The sequence below is a fragment of the Hippocampus zosterae genome, chromosome 9 (assembly GCF_025434085.1).
Source record: "Hippocampus zosterae strain Florida chromosome 9, ASM2543408v3, whole genome shotgun sequence".
Lineage (NCBI taxonomy): Eukaryota > Metazoa > Chordata > Actinopteri > Syngnathiformes > Syngnathidae > Hippocampus > Hippocampus zosterae.
In genome coordinates, this window is record NC_067459.1 from 13,112,214 (window position 1) to 13,128,601 (window position 16,388).

The 16,388-nt window shown below is 43.1% G+C and overlaps 1 protein-coding gene across 1 annotated transcript in view; it reads right to left on the reverse strand.

Moving 5' to 3' along the window:
- The window catches only part of trim62.1 (tripartite motif containing 62, tandem duplicate 1), a 32,817-nt gene extending 16,968 nt beyond the window's left edge, over positions 1-15,849 (reverse strand). Inside the window, exon 1 of the mRNA XM_052075703.1 lies at positions 14,702-15,849. Coding sequence (XP_051931663.1) covers positions 14,702-15,109 — 408 coding nt within the window. The 5' untranslated portion in view covers positions 15,110-15,849. The remainder of the gene's footprint in view (positions 1-14,701) is intronic.
- Positions 15,850-16,388: the final 539 nt, after the last annotated feature.

Here is a 16,388-nt window from a genome sequence, read left to right on the forward strand (position 1 = left end):
GATTGCGGGATGCTGTCTGTGAGAAAGCGCAAAAAGAGCTGCGGCAGCATCCTACTTTGCTGGGTTTGGCGGAAGAGGTTGAACTTGTGAACGGAGCTGTTTTAGCAATTTTGGAGAGCTCTGTGACTCTGTGTGAAAGAAGTTTATGATGCTGGACTGGAAATGCTATACACAATGATCTGATAATGTCACTGAACGCAAAAGCTGTATGTGGCTCATTATCCAACGGTTTAACCAGGTGTGTCAGATGGGTTTCAGGAATGGTGTCACAAAACGTAAAAAAAGCGGCATGTTTTATATAAGTGTTGCACCAGCTGCAGTGTTTGAGGAAATGCAATTTATCCTCATCCTGGCAAATAAATGAAGAAGAATACTGCCATGGCAGACTCTCACATTCCTGTAATGTATGTGTGAGAGTAGCAGAACTTGTATTCTAAGCAATTTCTCCATTTTCATCCATTGCTACAATAGATGCAACCACTATTAAAAATATTGTTGAGAATATAATCCAACCTCATCCAGTGTTGTGGCCAAGGACCGGCAACCAGAGGCCAAGGCCAAGGACTTGGAAAATTTTCTGGGGCAAGGACAAGGCCAAGGACCAAGGACTGATTTTGAAACTGAGGCCTAGCCAAGGACATTTATAAAACAATGCTATCATACCACACCCCTCCATCATAACCCCTTGCACTCCCTAACGCTTGAATGAAGTGTTTTTATTCAAATAGTAGAACAGTCAGTGTACGTGTGTTATTTATGCTGAGAAAAAAAATAAAATATGGTATACATTTATGAATTAATGTTTTAGTGCAATAGTTAATAGTAAATCAACACTCAACAGACATTACATGGCACAGAACACAAGTTGAGAAATTACTTTGCATAGAAGTCAATCACTGACTGCAGAAAAAAGCGGTAATCTCTCAGTGATAATTTTACAGTTTACCGGCAGCGAGTCCCATGGACTCGCTGATCAGAAAAGTATGAGTGTCATTCTGGATTGAGAGAGTCTGAAAGGGCCTACTTATTCAATTGCATATGATAATAACACAAACAACAACATACACATACAATGATAAACAAATGCTGCAAAAATTTAAATAATTCAGGAGCAGGCCTGAGGATTTCGGAAATTCATGGTAACCGTTTTTCGGTTCCGTCGGATTACCCAATGGGAAACCACGATAACAAATGTTGGGTTCCGTAAACGTTCATCATGGGAACCCATTTTTCTATTTTGACTGATATTGATAATCAAGAATTCCGAAATTCAAAAGTATAATATTTCAAGGGTCAATGTTCGAAAACTATGCATTAATAATGAACATTACATCAGCAGCTGTGTACTCCAAGTTTATTCCAAAAAATAAATGGATCAAAAACTGGTGTACTCGTGTGGCATCATCAGAGTATTTTTTCCAATCTCACACTGCAAAGATGAATTGACTGGTAATCATTAATACAGGTAAGTATTGATGTGGCTTGACATCCTCTTCCCAAGACGATGCATGTGTATTCTATGATCAATTTGACGAAAGAATTTAACACACGTCATCATGAGTTCTACCAACAGTTAACATTAGCATTACTACACCTTGTGACAAATGTTTTATTCATAAAGTTACCATGCTGCAACCAGTAAATTATAGAATAACCAATACTGTTTCATAATATTTTTCACAGCGATTAGCCTACAAATCTAATGACCAATTTGCCTCGTAATCGTCCTTGCGTCGTATTTCGCTCTCGCGTACTGTGCATACGTCACAGGTGAGTTTAGTGATACACCCTTTGGACGATTCATACGAAAAATCAGACAAGCATTCCCCATTTCTTAAATATCATAACGCAGAGGTAACGAGATGGCTAAATCTCTAACCATTATCCGAGTACAACTATTATTACCACTACCACTAATGCTACATCAAGTAATACCTTCAACTTCACAATAATAAATAATTAAATCAACCATGATTTTAAACTATGTATTATCAATATTCATTATTCCAAACATGAGAAAGCATTCAGCAAACATAACTGGAATCGAGCAAAAGGACTCCAAATCCTAACGGCCAAACCCAGAAGTGAAGTGCCGACATTATTGACTCCAGCTGTAATGCAAATTACTTGGTTAAAACAAACATTCTAGTGCGACCGCACAAACGTGACGACTGTGCAAAAGTAACTAAATAAAAGACACCACTGTTACAGAAAGGCTTTACACGCTATTTAAACTGCCGATCGCGAACGCAGCAATCCGTGACTGAAACTAACTGTGATGCCGCTCTTTACACGTAGCGCTGTTACCCGTCAGTGGCAGACCCGCCCCTCTTAAAGCGACAGAGTTAATCCATCAATATGGGTTTCCTTCGATGGAATTTATTAGAATTACTCGTGATTTTTTGCGGTCCTTATGCAAAGGGATTCAAGGCTCTAATTCCTCATTGTGTCAGAGGACCGGCATTCCGAGGCCAAGGCCAAGGCCAAGGACTTGACTCTTGAGGCCGAGGCCAAGGACCAAGGACTTGACTCTTGAGGCCAAGGCCAAGGACCAAGGATCGGTCCTCGAGGCCAAGGACCGGCTCGAGGAACACATCTCTGACCTCATCTTAAATTCACATGTAGACAGAGTTGTTGATCAGTGTCTGAACATAAAAGTTCATTTTTCCAATGTAAAATGTCTTTTAACAAAGAACCGAAGAGGTGGCCAGGTGAAGTCCACGTGGAGATGAATGCACAACATGGCTTTCATCTCACCGAGGTGGGGGGGCAAATGCCCTGAAAATGACCCTGAGATGCGTTTGACTGCCAGAGGAATTTCACAACAACCCAATGACTGCCAGAAACATATTTTTTCCCTGTAAAGCCTCTTAGGATTAGTCAGACCTCTAGTAGTCAGCATGTTATTAATATAAAACCATGTAGAATGTGTCAGGAACACAAATCACCCGGTGAGGAAGCGTGATGCTGCTTCAGCCTGATGGAATGGACGCAGCCAACTGGTCATTACACTTTAGTGGTCAGCAATAAGCAGGCCTCTGTTCCCACAGAAAGAGCTGACCAAATTAAGTGCGTGTCTGGCACTCCTGTCGCTCGGTTCCTGCAACCAGCCAATGCATTTTCATAATTAAGTTGCACTGTAAAATAATGCCATGTTGATATTTTCAGTGCAGCGTGCACTCAGAAATGTTAAAATACTGTGGTGACTTTTAATCATATGCAATTGTTATTTTGGCTGCAGTCATAAGGTACGACCATATGTCTACAACTGTTTTAGTTGACAAAATAATTCCTCACACCGGTTGGACTTTTCCACCTATAATTTTCCATGGGGATTCTTATTTTCTTAATTTAGTACATCCATCCATTTGTTTTCCAATCCACTTATCCTCACGAGGGTCGCGGGTGTGCTGAAACCCATCCCAGCTGTCTTCGGGCACTGGGTGGGGGACACCCTGAACGGGTTGCCAGCCAATTGCAGGCACACATAGACAAACAACCATTCACTCACAATCACACTAAAGGACAATTTGGAGTGTCCAATCAAACTGCCATGCATGTTTTTGGAATGTGGGAGGAAACCAGAGTACCTGGGGAAACCCAGCGCAAGCACGGGGAACATGCAAACATAACCCAGCGCAAGCACGGGGAACATGCAAACTCTACACAGGAAGGCCGGAGCCGCAATCGAACCCTCTACATCGGCACTGTGTGGTGGACGTGTTTACCAGTCGACCGTTATGCCGCTAAATTAGAACACTTCTTCTCAAGTACTGGGGCGGGATTCTCTGAGAGTACGTGATGCGATGCCAGGACGCTCTTTTTTTTTTGACAAACTTGAATAAAGTGCAATTGCACATCCAGTACAGTAGGTAGCAGTGGTGCTCTCATTGTCAGAGTGTAAACAGGAAGTACGAGCTCAAAAGTATTTTTTGCACTGTACACACACAGCATAGAGCAGGAGATGTGAATTGCAGTGAACTAACTCTCGCGAGACACCATGCAAAAATCTGTCCCAGTGACGAAAAGAAAGGTCAAAGGAGACAAAAACAATGTTAAGGAAGTTATTCTTTGTTGATCTACTGTATTTTTTTATAGTTAATCTATTCTTTTTTCTTTTCTTTAATATTACTAAGGACACAGTTTGAGGTAGAACTATACTTAGAACAATTTATTAGACAAATTAACTTTATAGTCGCAGTAGCAAGTTGGGGCGGTGCAAAATATTTTCTTCTTCCGAGGGTCCCGTAACAGAAAATAGCAGTGAATTAGAACAACTTTGAAGTCAGCATAATGGAACGGATCATTTTGGAGCATCCAATGGATTTGCCATATCAGTAGTACATTTGTACGGGCGACCCAGACTCACAGGCGAATAATTAGCCCTTACAGCGAGAGCTCATAATAAAATGCTGCTTATATTAAACTGCTGCATACATTTGAACTGATCGCTTGAACCATACCCATGCTAAAGAAATGCCTCGTACTCGCACTGCCGCAGGGGAGCTCATTTGTTATTCAATGACACTTAAGCAATAATTCACAGCCGCGTGACAGCCTCCACTTATTAGCCTGACCATCAACCTAAATGGGTATGAGTACCTAATGGCATTATGGCTAATAGGAAAGTATGAGGGACTGCAAAGCTCGTCAAATGGCAATTAGGACAAATTGGTGATTGAATTGCTACGGTTAACTTGGAAAATGCTGACTACACACAACATAAGGTACACTTTTGTCCGATGGATGTTAAATTTGGAATTCAAATTCATTTTTGGCCGGCAATAGCCCAGTTTGTAGTAACATACAAATGCAAAGCACCGCACTGAAAGGTTCCTGTAATATTTTGGCTCTCTGTTATCTAGCTATCACCTATCGACGGCATCTTTTGAATTGGCTCTTATTATTTTTTCTGCATATTTACCTCACGTGTCTGGCTTGTGGTGTTCAAACTAAGAGTAAAAAAAAAACCCGTGTTCCTTCCACGGCTGGTAATTAGCCCAACACTGCTCTTGCATAATGTGACAAGGTTTCCCCTGAGACTGAAAACAAGAATGCGGGAGCGCCCCGAGCTGTGCCCGAGTCATGCGGTGTTCCTCTAAAGCATGACTTGAGCTGGAAACACAGGTTGACAAGCAAACAGAAATTTGCCCTCACTCCCTCAGGTTGACAAAAGAGACGTTGAACAGGTAAACCACCTCCGGCTTCAATTGTGGAAGGAGACGGTTGAGCGACTGGGAGCCCGAGTGAAGACTTCCAACAGCAGCTGGTCAAATGAAATCATCTGCTGCAAACCACAAGGAAGGGGGAATTACAACAGATTACAGTGCGGCCTTGCCCACTACCAGGGAACAAAGGTCTCTCTAATCTGTTTTAATTCTCCGGCTAATCAAGAATTCAGCAGCGGGTCCGCAATCCCGAACAAAACATTAAGGTGACACGGGCAAAACTCATAAGGTACATATTTTTGTCCTCGACTTTCTTTACCGGGCTGTCCGCCTCAAAGGGAGGTAGAGTGAAAGCAACATCCCCCGCTGTCTGCTCACATGCATTTAATGTCATCCGGGCGCTGCTTTCGCTACTGATCTGCATCATATTACATTGAGGAAAGGCCTCAACACTAAACCTCGCTTTAAAATGTGAAACTTGAAGAGAACACACTGATGCTTTCCATTACGCGGTCTGTCGGGATTGACTGTAATTACAATGAAAATCACCCGCAAAGTGTTACATTTTTGGAGTTCAACATTTTGGGGAAAAATTGAGGACTCAACAAGTCTCCGGGGGTTTGGATGTAGCACATCGCACCAGGCAACAGCAAATCTGCTGAGACTTCAGCTCACACTTTATCTCAAAAGAAAATTCCCACCAAAAAAAGCATTTTTACTGCGTCAATGATGCGTGTTTTGATCAGCGGTGAGACGCAATTTCAGAAACACCGACACTACTGACAGTTTTGCTTCCCGTTCTTCCTCGAATATATGTTCTTGTAGGACTCGTTTTTAATGCGGTGAAATAACCCAAATTTGAATGCAAGTCGGAATGCGCCCGTATCCATCAATTAAAAAGAACTAATGTTATAATCACAGTAAATATTTGTAAGAAAAACACTTGCGGGCCATAATTATTTAAAAAAAAAATCAAATGATAAACTGTAAGAACCCACCTAACCGTGCCAAGTTGTACTGCATAACTATGCTACGCTACGTTGCTAAGGCGATAGTAAAGTCAGACCAATTAATATTTGTAAGAAACAGACTCTTACGCCATCAATATAAAAATAAAAATGGCAAATATAGCGACAGCTAAACATTCTTTCTTGTATCATTGCTTTCTTCTCCGTATTCTTGCACCACTGAGCAAACGACCATTGAGGCAATTTGTCACCTCGAAACATTGTATGTCATTACCGTGGTAAAATGAGACACCAATTGTGTCTTACGTTGACAAAGGTTTTACAATGGTGACAGACAAATAAATCCCCATGAAAAAGGGAAATTGCGTTGAAATTAAAACAGCGTGGAAGTCAACTTGTGCTGGACAGACCTGGGGCGCTTGTGTTTTTTGCGCCAGTAATGGGCAGCATTTTTCACAACCCCGATTTGTTCAGTGGATATGTCAGCGCTGTTGGACAGTCGACGTTGGAGCGGCTGGATGGATGGCCGCTGAAGTTGAGGAGGAGGAGAGAGGAGCGTTGGCGAAGAGCGCCGATGCGTATTTGGAACCGTGAGTCGCCGCTTGGAATTGAAATGGATTTCCATGGGACAGGAGAAGTGAACCAATCTCTTTTTTCGTCAATGGATGCTACAGCTTCTTGTTGACTTTGAAACTTAGCTTGTAGCCGACGTGTGCACATTTTGAGCATGACGTCTCTGATCCACTGGTTAAAGGACACTTTGATTCTCTCCTCTTTCATCTCAAACCGCTTCAAACAACAAAGCGTGTGACGGAAAAGTGGTTAGGACTGCACGACTGTCCGTGTTTTATGTTATGTTTTGTGTTTATTATTTTACTTTATGTTAACTGTTTTGTAAAGCGCTTTGTTACAGCTGCCGCTGTTGTGAAAGCGCTATATAAATCAGCATGTATTGTATTGTATGTATTGTACTAAATTGACTTGGGAGGTTACACATGCAGTACGCCGTATGATCAATATCCTCAGAGTGCACATTGGTCAGATGTTGCTTTTAGCTCCCTGCCGTCTTTGAAACCATCATAGCAATCTTTTATGCCTTCTATTAAAATGGCTTTCTAGGCGCATGCATGTTACTAATGCAATACGCAACATTTCTAATGCACAACAGATACACCAACTTCTGACTCTCACTTAAGCTAAGCTCGGGCCAAAAGTAATCATCTTAACAAGACAAAATGTTGCCTTTGATGGATGCGCTACCGGCTCCACTTTCTCGGATAAGTGCTTCTGTTTATCTCTTAATCTACGACGATACGTGCAGAGATAAACAGTCAGTCCTGCTACGCGCATCCTGTGTGTTGTCAGGAAAAACAACTTTTCACTGAAAGAGATCCTTACGACTTCAAATTTTCTCATGGGATGTGACTTTCTGTTCATTGGGATTCAAATTCTGTTAGATGTCTGAGTCAAGGTGAACAGTGGCGGTTTGGCAAGAATGGTCCCACATCCCACTTTTATTCACATTTAGAAGAAGCCAGAGTACAACCTGAAAATATTGAAATTCAATTAAAAAAAAAACTGATGTGCTGAACCACGATAAAATATCGGACGACTGTACATTTTTTTCTTGTGTAAGTGTGTGTGTGTGTGTGTGTGTCCTTTATTTATTTTTGCCTGAGCAATCTTTTTAACTCATTCAGTACCAGCCAATTCTAGACCAAGTCTGAAAAGACGTTTAAAAACGTCTTTGGGAGTGAATGAGTTAATACCGAATCACTGTCTGTGCCGGGCAAAGTCGATTGCTTTGCTAAACAGATAGGATTGAGATTATCTCATTAGTCACTGACATCTGAAAGAAATTCTCGCAGCAAAAAACGCAAAAAAAAGGGAGAAGACTAAACGAACCAGAGGTAAAGCTGATGAGAAAAAAAAAATAGAAGGGTAGGCAAGGTGATGCAAAACCCCAAGGGTGGTGGGGGCGTCATCTGTGGGTGCCCTTGAGAAGGCCTGACTCATTACTGCGGAGGCACAGCCAAGCGTGGCGGCAGCGGCGGGAGCAAGAGTCGGCAGAATGAGTGGCAGCCTGGAAGAACACTTAAAAAAATAGGTGTTGAAGACCGCCAGCTGCGGCTTTGATGCGGGTGGCAGAAATGCAAATGCGCTTTCATATTTCATGTGTCTGAAGGACTGGTAAGGAGTCAACAGCAATGGCGTTCAAAAGACATGACATGCGAGGTGCATCCGGATGCTTTCGATGGCAGAACCGCATGGGTGGATTCACCACAGCAGTCATTTAAGTCTCCAGAAGCGTGGGCTTTATTCTACCACACAGCTGCCTGATGCTCTTATTCCTTCACATGCCGTCCACTGGATCTATCTAACTCTCCAAATATGCTCGAATACGCAGCCCAGCCCACCCAGCCAACTCCATCATGCATCTGGTTGTTTACTGCTGTCAAGTAGAGAGCAAAGACTTTTTTCGGGTCAACGGACAGTAGGAGCGCTTGGTCACACACACAGTCTCAATCATACAATTAGGGAGATGGGACTGACAAGCGTCGTGCCACAAATCTTTTTTTTTTTTAAATTAGGAAAGCCACAGTCACCGAAGCACGTAAGCCAGTTGCTAAACTCCAAGAAAATCACGATTACAATATTCACACAGGAGCTGCTGCCATCCACGGATCACGGCCAGACACTCACCTTGCGTGTGTTTTCATTCGTTGAAAGTTCTTTCTATATTGCACATTTTCATCTGTTGCGGGTGGGTGTGGAAATAATTCCCCGCAATGAAAAGGGGCTCACTGTATACATTTCTGCCAGTAAAGCGTATATAACAGAGAAGGGGGGTTCGAGTTGCTATTTTTTGGACTTGAGAATAGCTTGTGAAAAACTTTGGAACAACTTGAGTTGACTTGGAACGGCATCAGTTATTGAAGCAACTCCAAAGGTAATGATTAATTTTAATTAATGGATTATTTAGTCCAGAACATTGGCGAAAAAGGGATGGCAAAACACATGATTTGCACCTCACGGGATGAAGACAACAACAATGAGAATGTCAAACTTCATTCGTCATTACAAACCCACAGAGGGGTAAGCTAATATCACAGATTAGCAAGCAAGAAGAATATTAGTTCAGGACCAGTACAAGATAAGTGTTGTTAAGTACAGCTAAGTCATGTAAATCACGGTGGGATGACTTCCGAGATCCGAACTACTCGTTTAAACTGTGGCGTTTCCATTTGCATAGTCATGCAAATTGCCCTTCAGCCCGCCCCCCCTACCTCCTCCACCCTCTATTTAATAACGAGTTGAAGCGATGATGCATTTCGAAAGGAGCTTCTATGTGCCGAAACACAGAGGTCAACAGCTGAATGCCAACGAAGGGCCTCCTTCATAGGTGGACATAAATTGGATATATATGCAGACTACTAACATTGTCCGTGAATCTGCAAAGTTGTTTTGAGTAACGGTTCTTGTTTCTCCATGTGACTTTAATTTAATCCTGCTTGAAACAGGAAGCATAAGGTAGACATTTGTGATCATAGAAATTCAGCATGTTAGAGGTTTCATTTATTATGCATGGCAATGATATGATTATGATTGAGAAGCGTTGGCTCATGTCTCGAAAATCACTCGTACCCAAATCGGGTCCTTGAGAGCCCTGATTAAATCTCCAAAAGATCTGAACCCATTTTTTCACTTGGTTGGTCGTGCTTTATTGCCAAAGTCTTTCACAAACTCTCGTAACTCAGCTCCAAAAGCTCTGTTCTTTAAGATATCCTTTATTTGTCCCGCAATGGGGAAATCTTTTACTGAATGTACCGTGGATGAAGAAGGGAACGCCCCGAGGGCATCCATACATCATATTCAAAAGGTTGTTTCATGTTCACCTTCTCATAATGAAATTACTGGATCTGTTCCAGTTTGAGGCAGGGTATATTTCATGTTCAGAGTTCTCACACTACACTGCACTGCACTGCATCACCCTCCCTTTGTGTTGAATTCACTGGCGGGTTACGCTGTGTCCTTTGCACTGGTATGATGACACACTGTTTACACAGCAGACAGAGCATCTTACTGTATCATCATACCACCTTGTATTATCAAAAAGACATATCAGGGTTGACCTTTCCAAACGGTACGGACTCTAGTCAAATAAATGGAACCATACCGTTGTTGGGATATTGGCTTTTACTCTATGTTGAGTAGTCAAGTGAACCTAAACAGTTATGTGATGGGTGAATGTCTGCCAGATGTGTTTATTTGTATGCGTTGCCATTGGGAGCTTTTGAAGACACGATTGAGCATTGTAAATTTGGATGCAGGATGCAAATCAGCGGGAGGCAAAGCCACCGCATGCAAGACGCCTCAAGGCCGCAGGTCAGCCGAGTGACATGCCAGGCTAAGGAGATTATAAGTCTGCTACAGAGCAACCCGAGGCCGCCCTCTTTGGTGGCCACCAGCAAGCATAACATGCGGTCAACGTGGACAAGTCGTCAAGGCAGGGGGGTCCTCGGTTTATATCGCCGTTCCGTTCCTATAGTGGTAACCTACATGAGTCTGTAACCCGGAACTGACCGTAGTCTATTACTAACACATTTTAACGTTCCAGTGTAGGCACGTTTAAAGTAGATGTCGGTTTGAAAACATTTATAGGCCGTATCCCCGTAAACTCCCCGCCCTCAAATTTGGTCTGAAACATGTCTTAACCCGATAATGCCTGACCCATCAAGGAATAGCAAGAAAAATTTGATTTTGGGGAACTGAGATGTTCATTAACACTTATAACAATATCCACACAAATACTTATGCCATATCCTGCTGCTTTTGATATTTGTCTTATCACATTAGATCTGAAAATGATAATTTGGGGAAAATCATATTTTAAACGTGCAGTCTAAAATTTGATACTGATGGTTTAATCTATATATATATTGCGCGTCGTCCCGCACGCGGTCTGTCCTTCCGTCTGTCCCTTTTCAAAACGTACCTACTTCACCGCGCCGCTGCGCACCGCCACTGCGCACCGCCACTGCGCCGCTCAAGCAGTGGCTCACTACGATCGCGCGGGCATCTTAGCGAAAAAATGTTGTCTACCCACAAGCATTGCAATGAAATTGTTAGTTATTTAGTGGAGCTATACATCTCTTTATTTTCGCGATATGCAATGAAGATGAACAAAAAGTTGAACCAAGCAACAACACTTTTGTGGGCCGAAGGCCCACCTTACCAGCCTTCCGCAGGAACTAGCTGATGAGCCGCCCGGAGGGCGGCGAACCACCACCTTACCAGCCTTCCGCAGGAATTAGCTGATGAGCCGCCCGGAGGGCGGCGAACCAGCTAGTGTAATATAAAGAATGAATTACATAATGAAAATGTAATCATGATTTCACCCCAGCATTTTCCTCATTGAGATGTCAGCTTCAACAAATTGATAGAAAGCTCACATTATTTCGATATTTGCGGTTCACATTTACTGCAGCGCGGTTTCTTCTGTTGCGTTTGTATTTGAATGCACCTTGCGTCTCGCTGCAGGCGTCAGGTGTCAATGTTTCATGTCACGTTCCCGTCATGACACTGTCCATTTGAACCACAAGGGTTGAACGTATCACAAACGACAATACAAATATGAGCTAACTGGCACCTGCCAATGACCCAAGAGTCCAGCCTGCAACACACACACAATAAATCCCCTCCTGCGTTCGCTTACAGTTTATAGATCGGCACCCAAGCGGCCTCATACATATTGTGTTTTACAACAGTAGTCCCATCAGCAATCAGAATACCACTGCGACTGAAAACAGAAAAACACGGAGTCTCTGTTGGCAAAATGTAGAACGGGCCATGGGCTGAATGGGAAGCTGGGCATCATAAAGCAAATCAATAAAGGCTGGTTAAGTGAGATGTTCGTTAACGTCGCAAAGTACACATCTAGACGTGGATATTTACTTATTAAATATATATAGTAAGGATTTAACCTGACATCCCTTCCGCCCTGTGTGTGCAGTGTGAAAGACGGGCCGAGTTGAAGCACCGGTGCTGTATGCACCAAGAGAATTATGCCCTCGCGCTGTGTGACCAGATGAAATTTTTACCAACACACGAGGGCAGTTGCGCCTATAATTTGTCGCAATATCGAGCCCTGATATTGCCTATGCATGTTTTTTTAATTATTTATGCATATTAAATAAATACACTTGTACAACCAGGAGAGAAAAAAAACATGTCACTGTTCCCTGCATTGATGGATTTCTGTCCTGCAAGCTGTTGTTCTTCTTTCTCTTATTAATTCGGATTTTATGGGAGCAACCTGCGCAAAACAAAACCCCGGGCCATGTTTAGACCAGTACAACAACGCCAGGTTTATTTTTGTTTTGTCTTGGAACAAGGCTTGCGAAAGGAGACCAACAATGGCACACGCCAGATAAGCAAAACCACAAACAGTGTCCGAACCTCTCTATCGTTCATCTTGCGCGCAGAGTAGATTGATTGGTCATAATGTCTGCAGTGTGTAGTGTCTACCGCATGCATGGAAATATATTTGCGGCCCTGATCATGAAACAAACCACAGTGAGTCAGTGGAGGACGTGCTTGTTGAGACGGTGATTCATTGAAATGATGATGCAAGCTCACGGCACAAAAGGTAACAGAGGACCACTGCTGCGCACATCAGTAGTATTCGCTCATAGGTATTCTGTTATATGGATGCTATACCTTATAAAAGGTGTCTAGAATCCTAAATGCATGTACCCATTTTCTATTTTTAGGGTCATACCAGCAGACCTTAGGCACCAGTTAGTCACAAGGCACATTTCCACATCCGTGGACGTCAGCCCTTTTCCGAGTCTTAAATAAACCTAACGGGCATCATGTTTTGGGAAAACAGGAGGAGGTTGGAGTACCCGGAAACCAAAGAGTTGGGATTCGTTTTTAATCATACCTGAAAAATATCAGAAATAGTCCGTACCTCCGAGCACCCCTCAAGAAATATTTGAACAGTGAGAGAATCTTATCAGAACCCCCACATATACCGTGTTTTCCGTTCTACACGGCGCTTCGGAGTGCAAGGCGAAATTTCAACGAATGGCCTTTTTTTAAAAACAGTTTTCATATATAGGGCGCACCGCATTATAACGTACATAGAACAGACGTTAAAATAGTGGCTCCAGTTGCATTGCGTATCCACTAGATGGAGATATGTCAAAGTGAAAACAATACAATATAGCTTTTTTTTAATGTAGAACTTTCACAACCACTCCCTTGTTCGAAGACAACTTCCTCCTTCAGGTAGCAACGCCTTGAAAAAAACCTCCACAAGGCATCAAGTGAGTTCCAAAAGCCAGACCATTTCGCTGTGAGAGCATGCCACTTACTATTGGTAATATGAACAGGAAAAAAATGCCATTGCTCCACAGCCTGAACATGTAATTCTGGCACTTGAGCATTGTTGATTGGTTGTGCCTGCAGGCAAGATGTTCTTATGCATGCTTCTATCCGACAGGCCGTTCCTATTCACTGGCTGGCAAGGATTAGGAAATAAAAGCAAACAAGCTGACCACATTTGTGATGTGAAAGATTTCTTCGAGATAAATCAACACTAAATCCAAGACTGTGCTTTGGTGTTTTTCCCTGTAGGAGAATTGCCACTTGAAGACACTTATCGGCTTAAAACTGACCACGGGAAATTGCTTTGTTCCCACAGTGCTCATACTTCCTTGTGCCGCAAATCTGGGACGCCTCCAAGGCTCCGGCCAGAATACAAAACGGCAGATTGTTGAAGAGCTTCCCGAGCTGCGGGACAAGCTGCTTGAATCCGAGGGAAGAGAAGCATCATCATGTGCTGCGCCTGGTGACATTTCCTCTACCGCTGATTGATTTGAACCTTTCTCTGGCTTCACACAAAGGCTATTCCCCGGGCTGTCCAGATGAGCACACGCCAGGGATGAGGAATTTCAAATCATTTCCTTGATCGACTAGGGGTGAGAAAATAATGTTGAATTCAAAGATTATTTTTTTTTCCAATGCTGATTTTAATGAGTAGCATTGCTGTTGGAAAGTTCAACGTTTTCTTTCGGACATAAGTAGAAACTGACCCTTTGGGGAAAATAGATTTGAACACCATCCTGACTAAAACAACCAGAGGAAGTACCTTGATATACAATTGGCCGAAATTTGCCCCCACCCTCCACCCAGCTTTTTCGAGTACAAGACATCGCTTGTATTTTCTTCCCGTACTGTACGGACCGATCGACTTATTACCAAGATACGTAGTGAGCCATGACTTTTGGTGGACCATTACACCTCGAGCAATTACACACTTGGTTTCACTGTTATAACCCACCCCCCCCCCCCTCCTGACCCCTCCGCTCCCTGGTTGAATAAAACCTTCGTGGATGAACAGTAATACAACACAAAACACTTGAACCAATTGTAAAAGACCATGTACAAATAAATGTCATTTCGACTTGGAGCAACATCGTGTGAAGATGGAAGCTCAGGAAATGTGAGCCTCGCCCTTGGGAATGACCAGTTCTGTGCATGCGTGTGTGTGCGTCCTACCTGGATCTCCTCATAGGCCTCGTCAATGGTGGTAACCTGATGCTGCTCGTGGAGTGCCGGCTCGTCGCAGAAAAAGCACACCAGGCTCTTGTCGGTGAGGCAGAAGAGTTTGACCTTCTCGTGGTCCTTGCAGGGGTACGAGCTGCGCTGAGCGTTGAGGATGGCGTCGAGCGGAAAGGCTGAGTAGCGCTCCACGATGTTGGACAGCTTGAGGCTGGGCGACAGCAGCGGGTCGGGAAAGGTGCGCCGGCACTCGGGGCAGTCACGCGCGCCGTGCGGCTCCTGCCTGCTCCAGTGCTCGGTGATGCACTTGCGGCAGAAGTAGTGCTCGCACCCGAAGCTGACTGGATCCTGGTAGATGCTGAGGCAGATGGAACACAGGAGCTCGTCCTTCAGACAGCAAGCCATTTGCAAAAAAAAAAAAAGGGGAATGTCGCACCACACTATGGCACGCTTTAATCCTCAGTTGTGTGGGTCATTGCCAGGGGAGAGGTACAATTTGCAATCCTTTGGTTTGCCGCTGTTTTTTTTTAATCTCTGTTCGAAGACAAGAAAGAAATCATTAACCATGGCACCATTTTTGGTTAAACATTACCTCCAGTTAAAATGTCAAATGTCATGTCAAATGTCACTGTCATTTTTCAGCAGCATGCGATCGTGTTCAGTTGGAATTCTACACCGTAATCCAGCCTGTAACCGAGCACTAAATTCAACAAAGAGGAACATGATACAATAAAGGACAATAATGGAGGACATTTGGTGTTCTTGTAGCCATACGGCTCTTCCATTGAGCAAATCGAAGAAACTCTTGTCCTCTCAGACATACACAATTCATGTGTTTGACAGTGGCATACTGTGCGCTAAGTGCAGTGTGAAAAGGCCTTTGCAATGGACCTCCGTATATTTGCAGAGAATCTGAACTCATACATCAAAGCAGTCGCATCACAAGGTGCCACTGTACATCGTTATATTGCATTACTCGTGCTTACTTAGTGTCAATTATTCGCAATACTTCACTGCTCGTGATCAGCCTCCGTCCCTATCCCAAAAAATAGCTGCTCTTCACTGGCGGTAATCCATTAAATTCAGTAAATTATTGATTAAATTGTGTATTGTCAATAACAACATAAAATAAAATACAAACATATGAAAACGTTTTGATAAATAGATTAAAGAATCGTAATCAAAATGATTACAAAAAAAGAGTCACAATTCAAGGCAGGGTAAGAAAAGACAGTTCATCGGGGGAATTGAGGCAGGAATAAACCTTCTTATGAAATGAGAACGATTTAAAATACCTGTTTACATGCATTTTTAATTACAACTGTCCAAATTCAACTTGCAGGAGCCAACTGACGAGCACCTGCAATGTCTTTGCTACTCCGCTATATATAATAAACCTGAAGTCCCTTTTTCGTGGAGTTTATTATCTTTGCTAAATCAAAGAATGACATACGCACGCGCAGGGGAAAAATTCTGGGTCACTTATTCGACTTTTGTCCGGCTTTTTCGCTAGTAAACCAGATTTGTCAACACAAGCGGGTACGGCCAGCAGCAACAGTGGCGAAGGGGGAAGGAGATGAGACCGGGCAGAGCACCTTTAAATAGTCCTTTAACAAGCAACACGTGAAGCCGGAAACCTTAAGAGGTCGCACAAAGGATTAAATACAATATCACTTCGACTGTT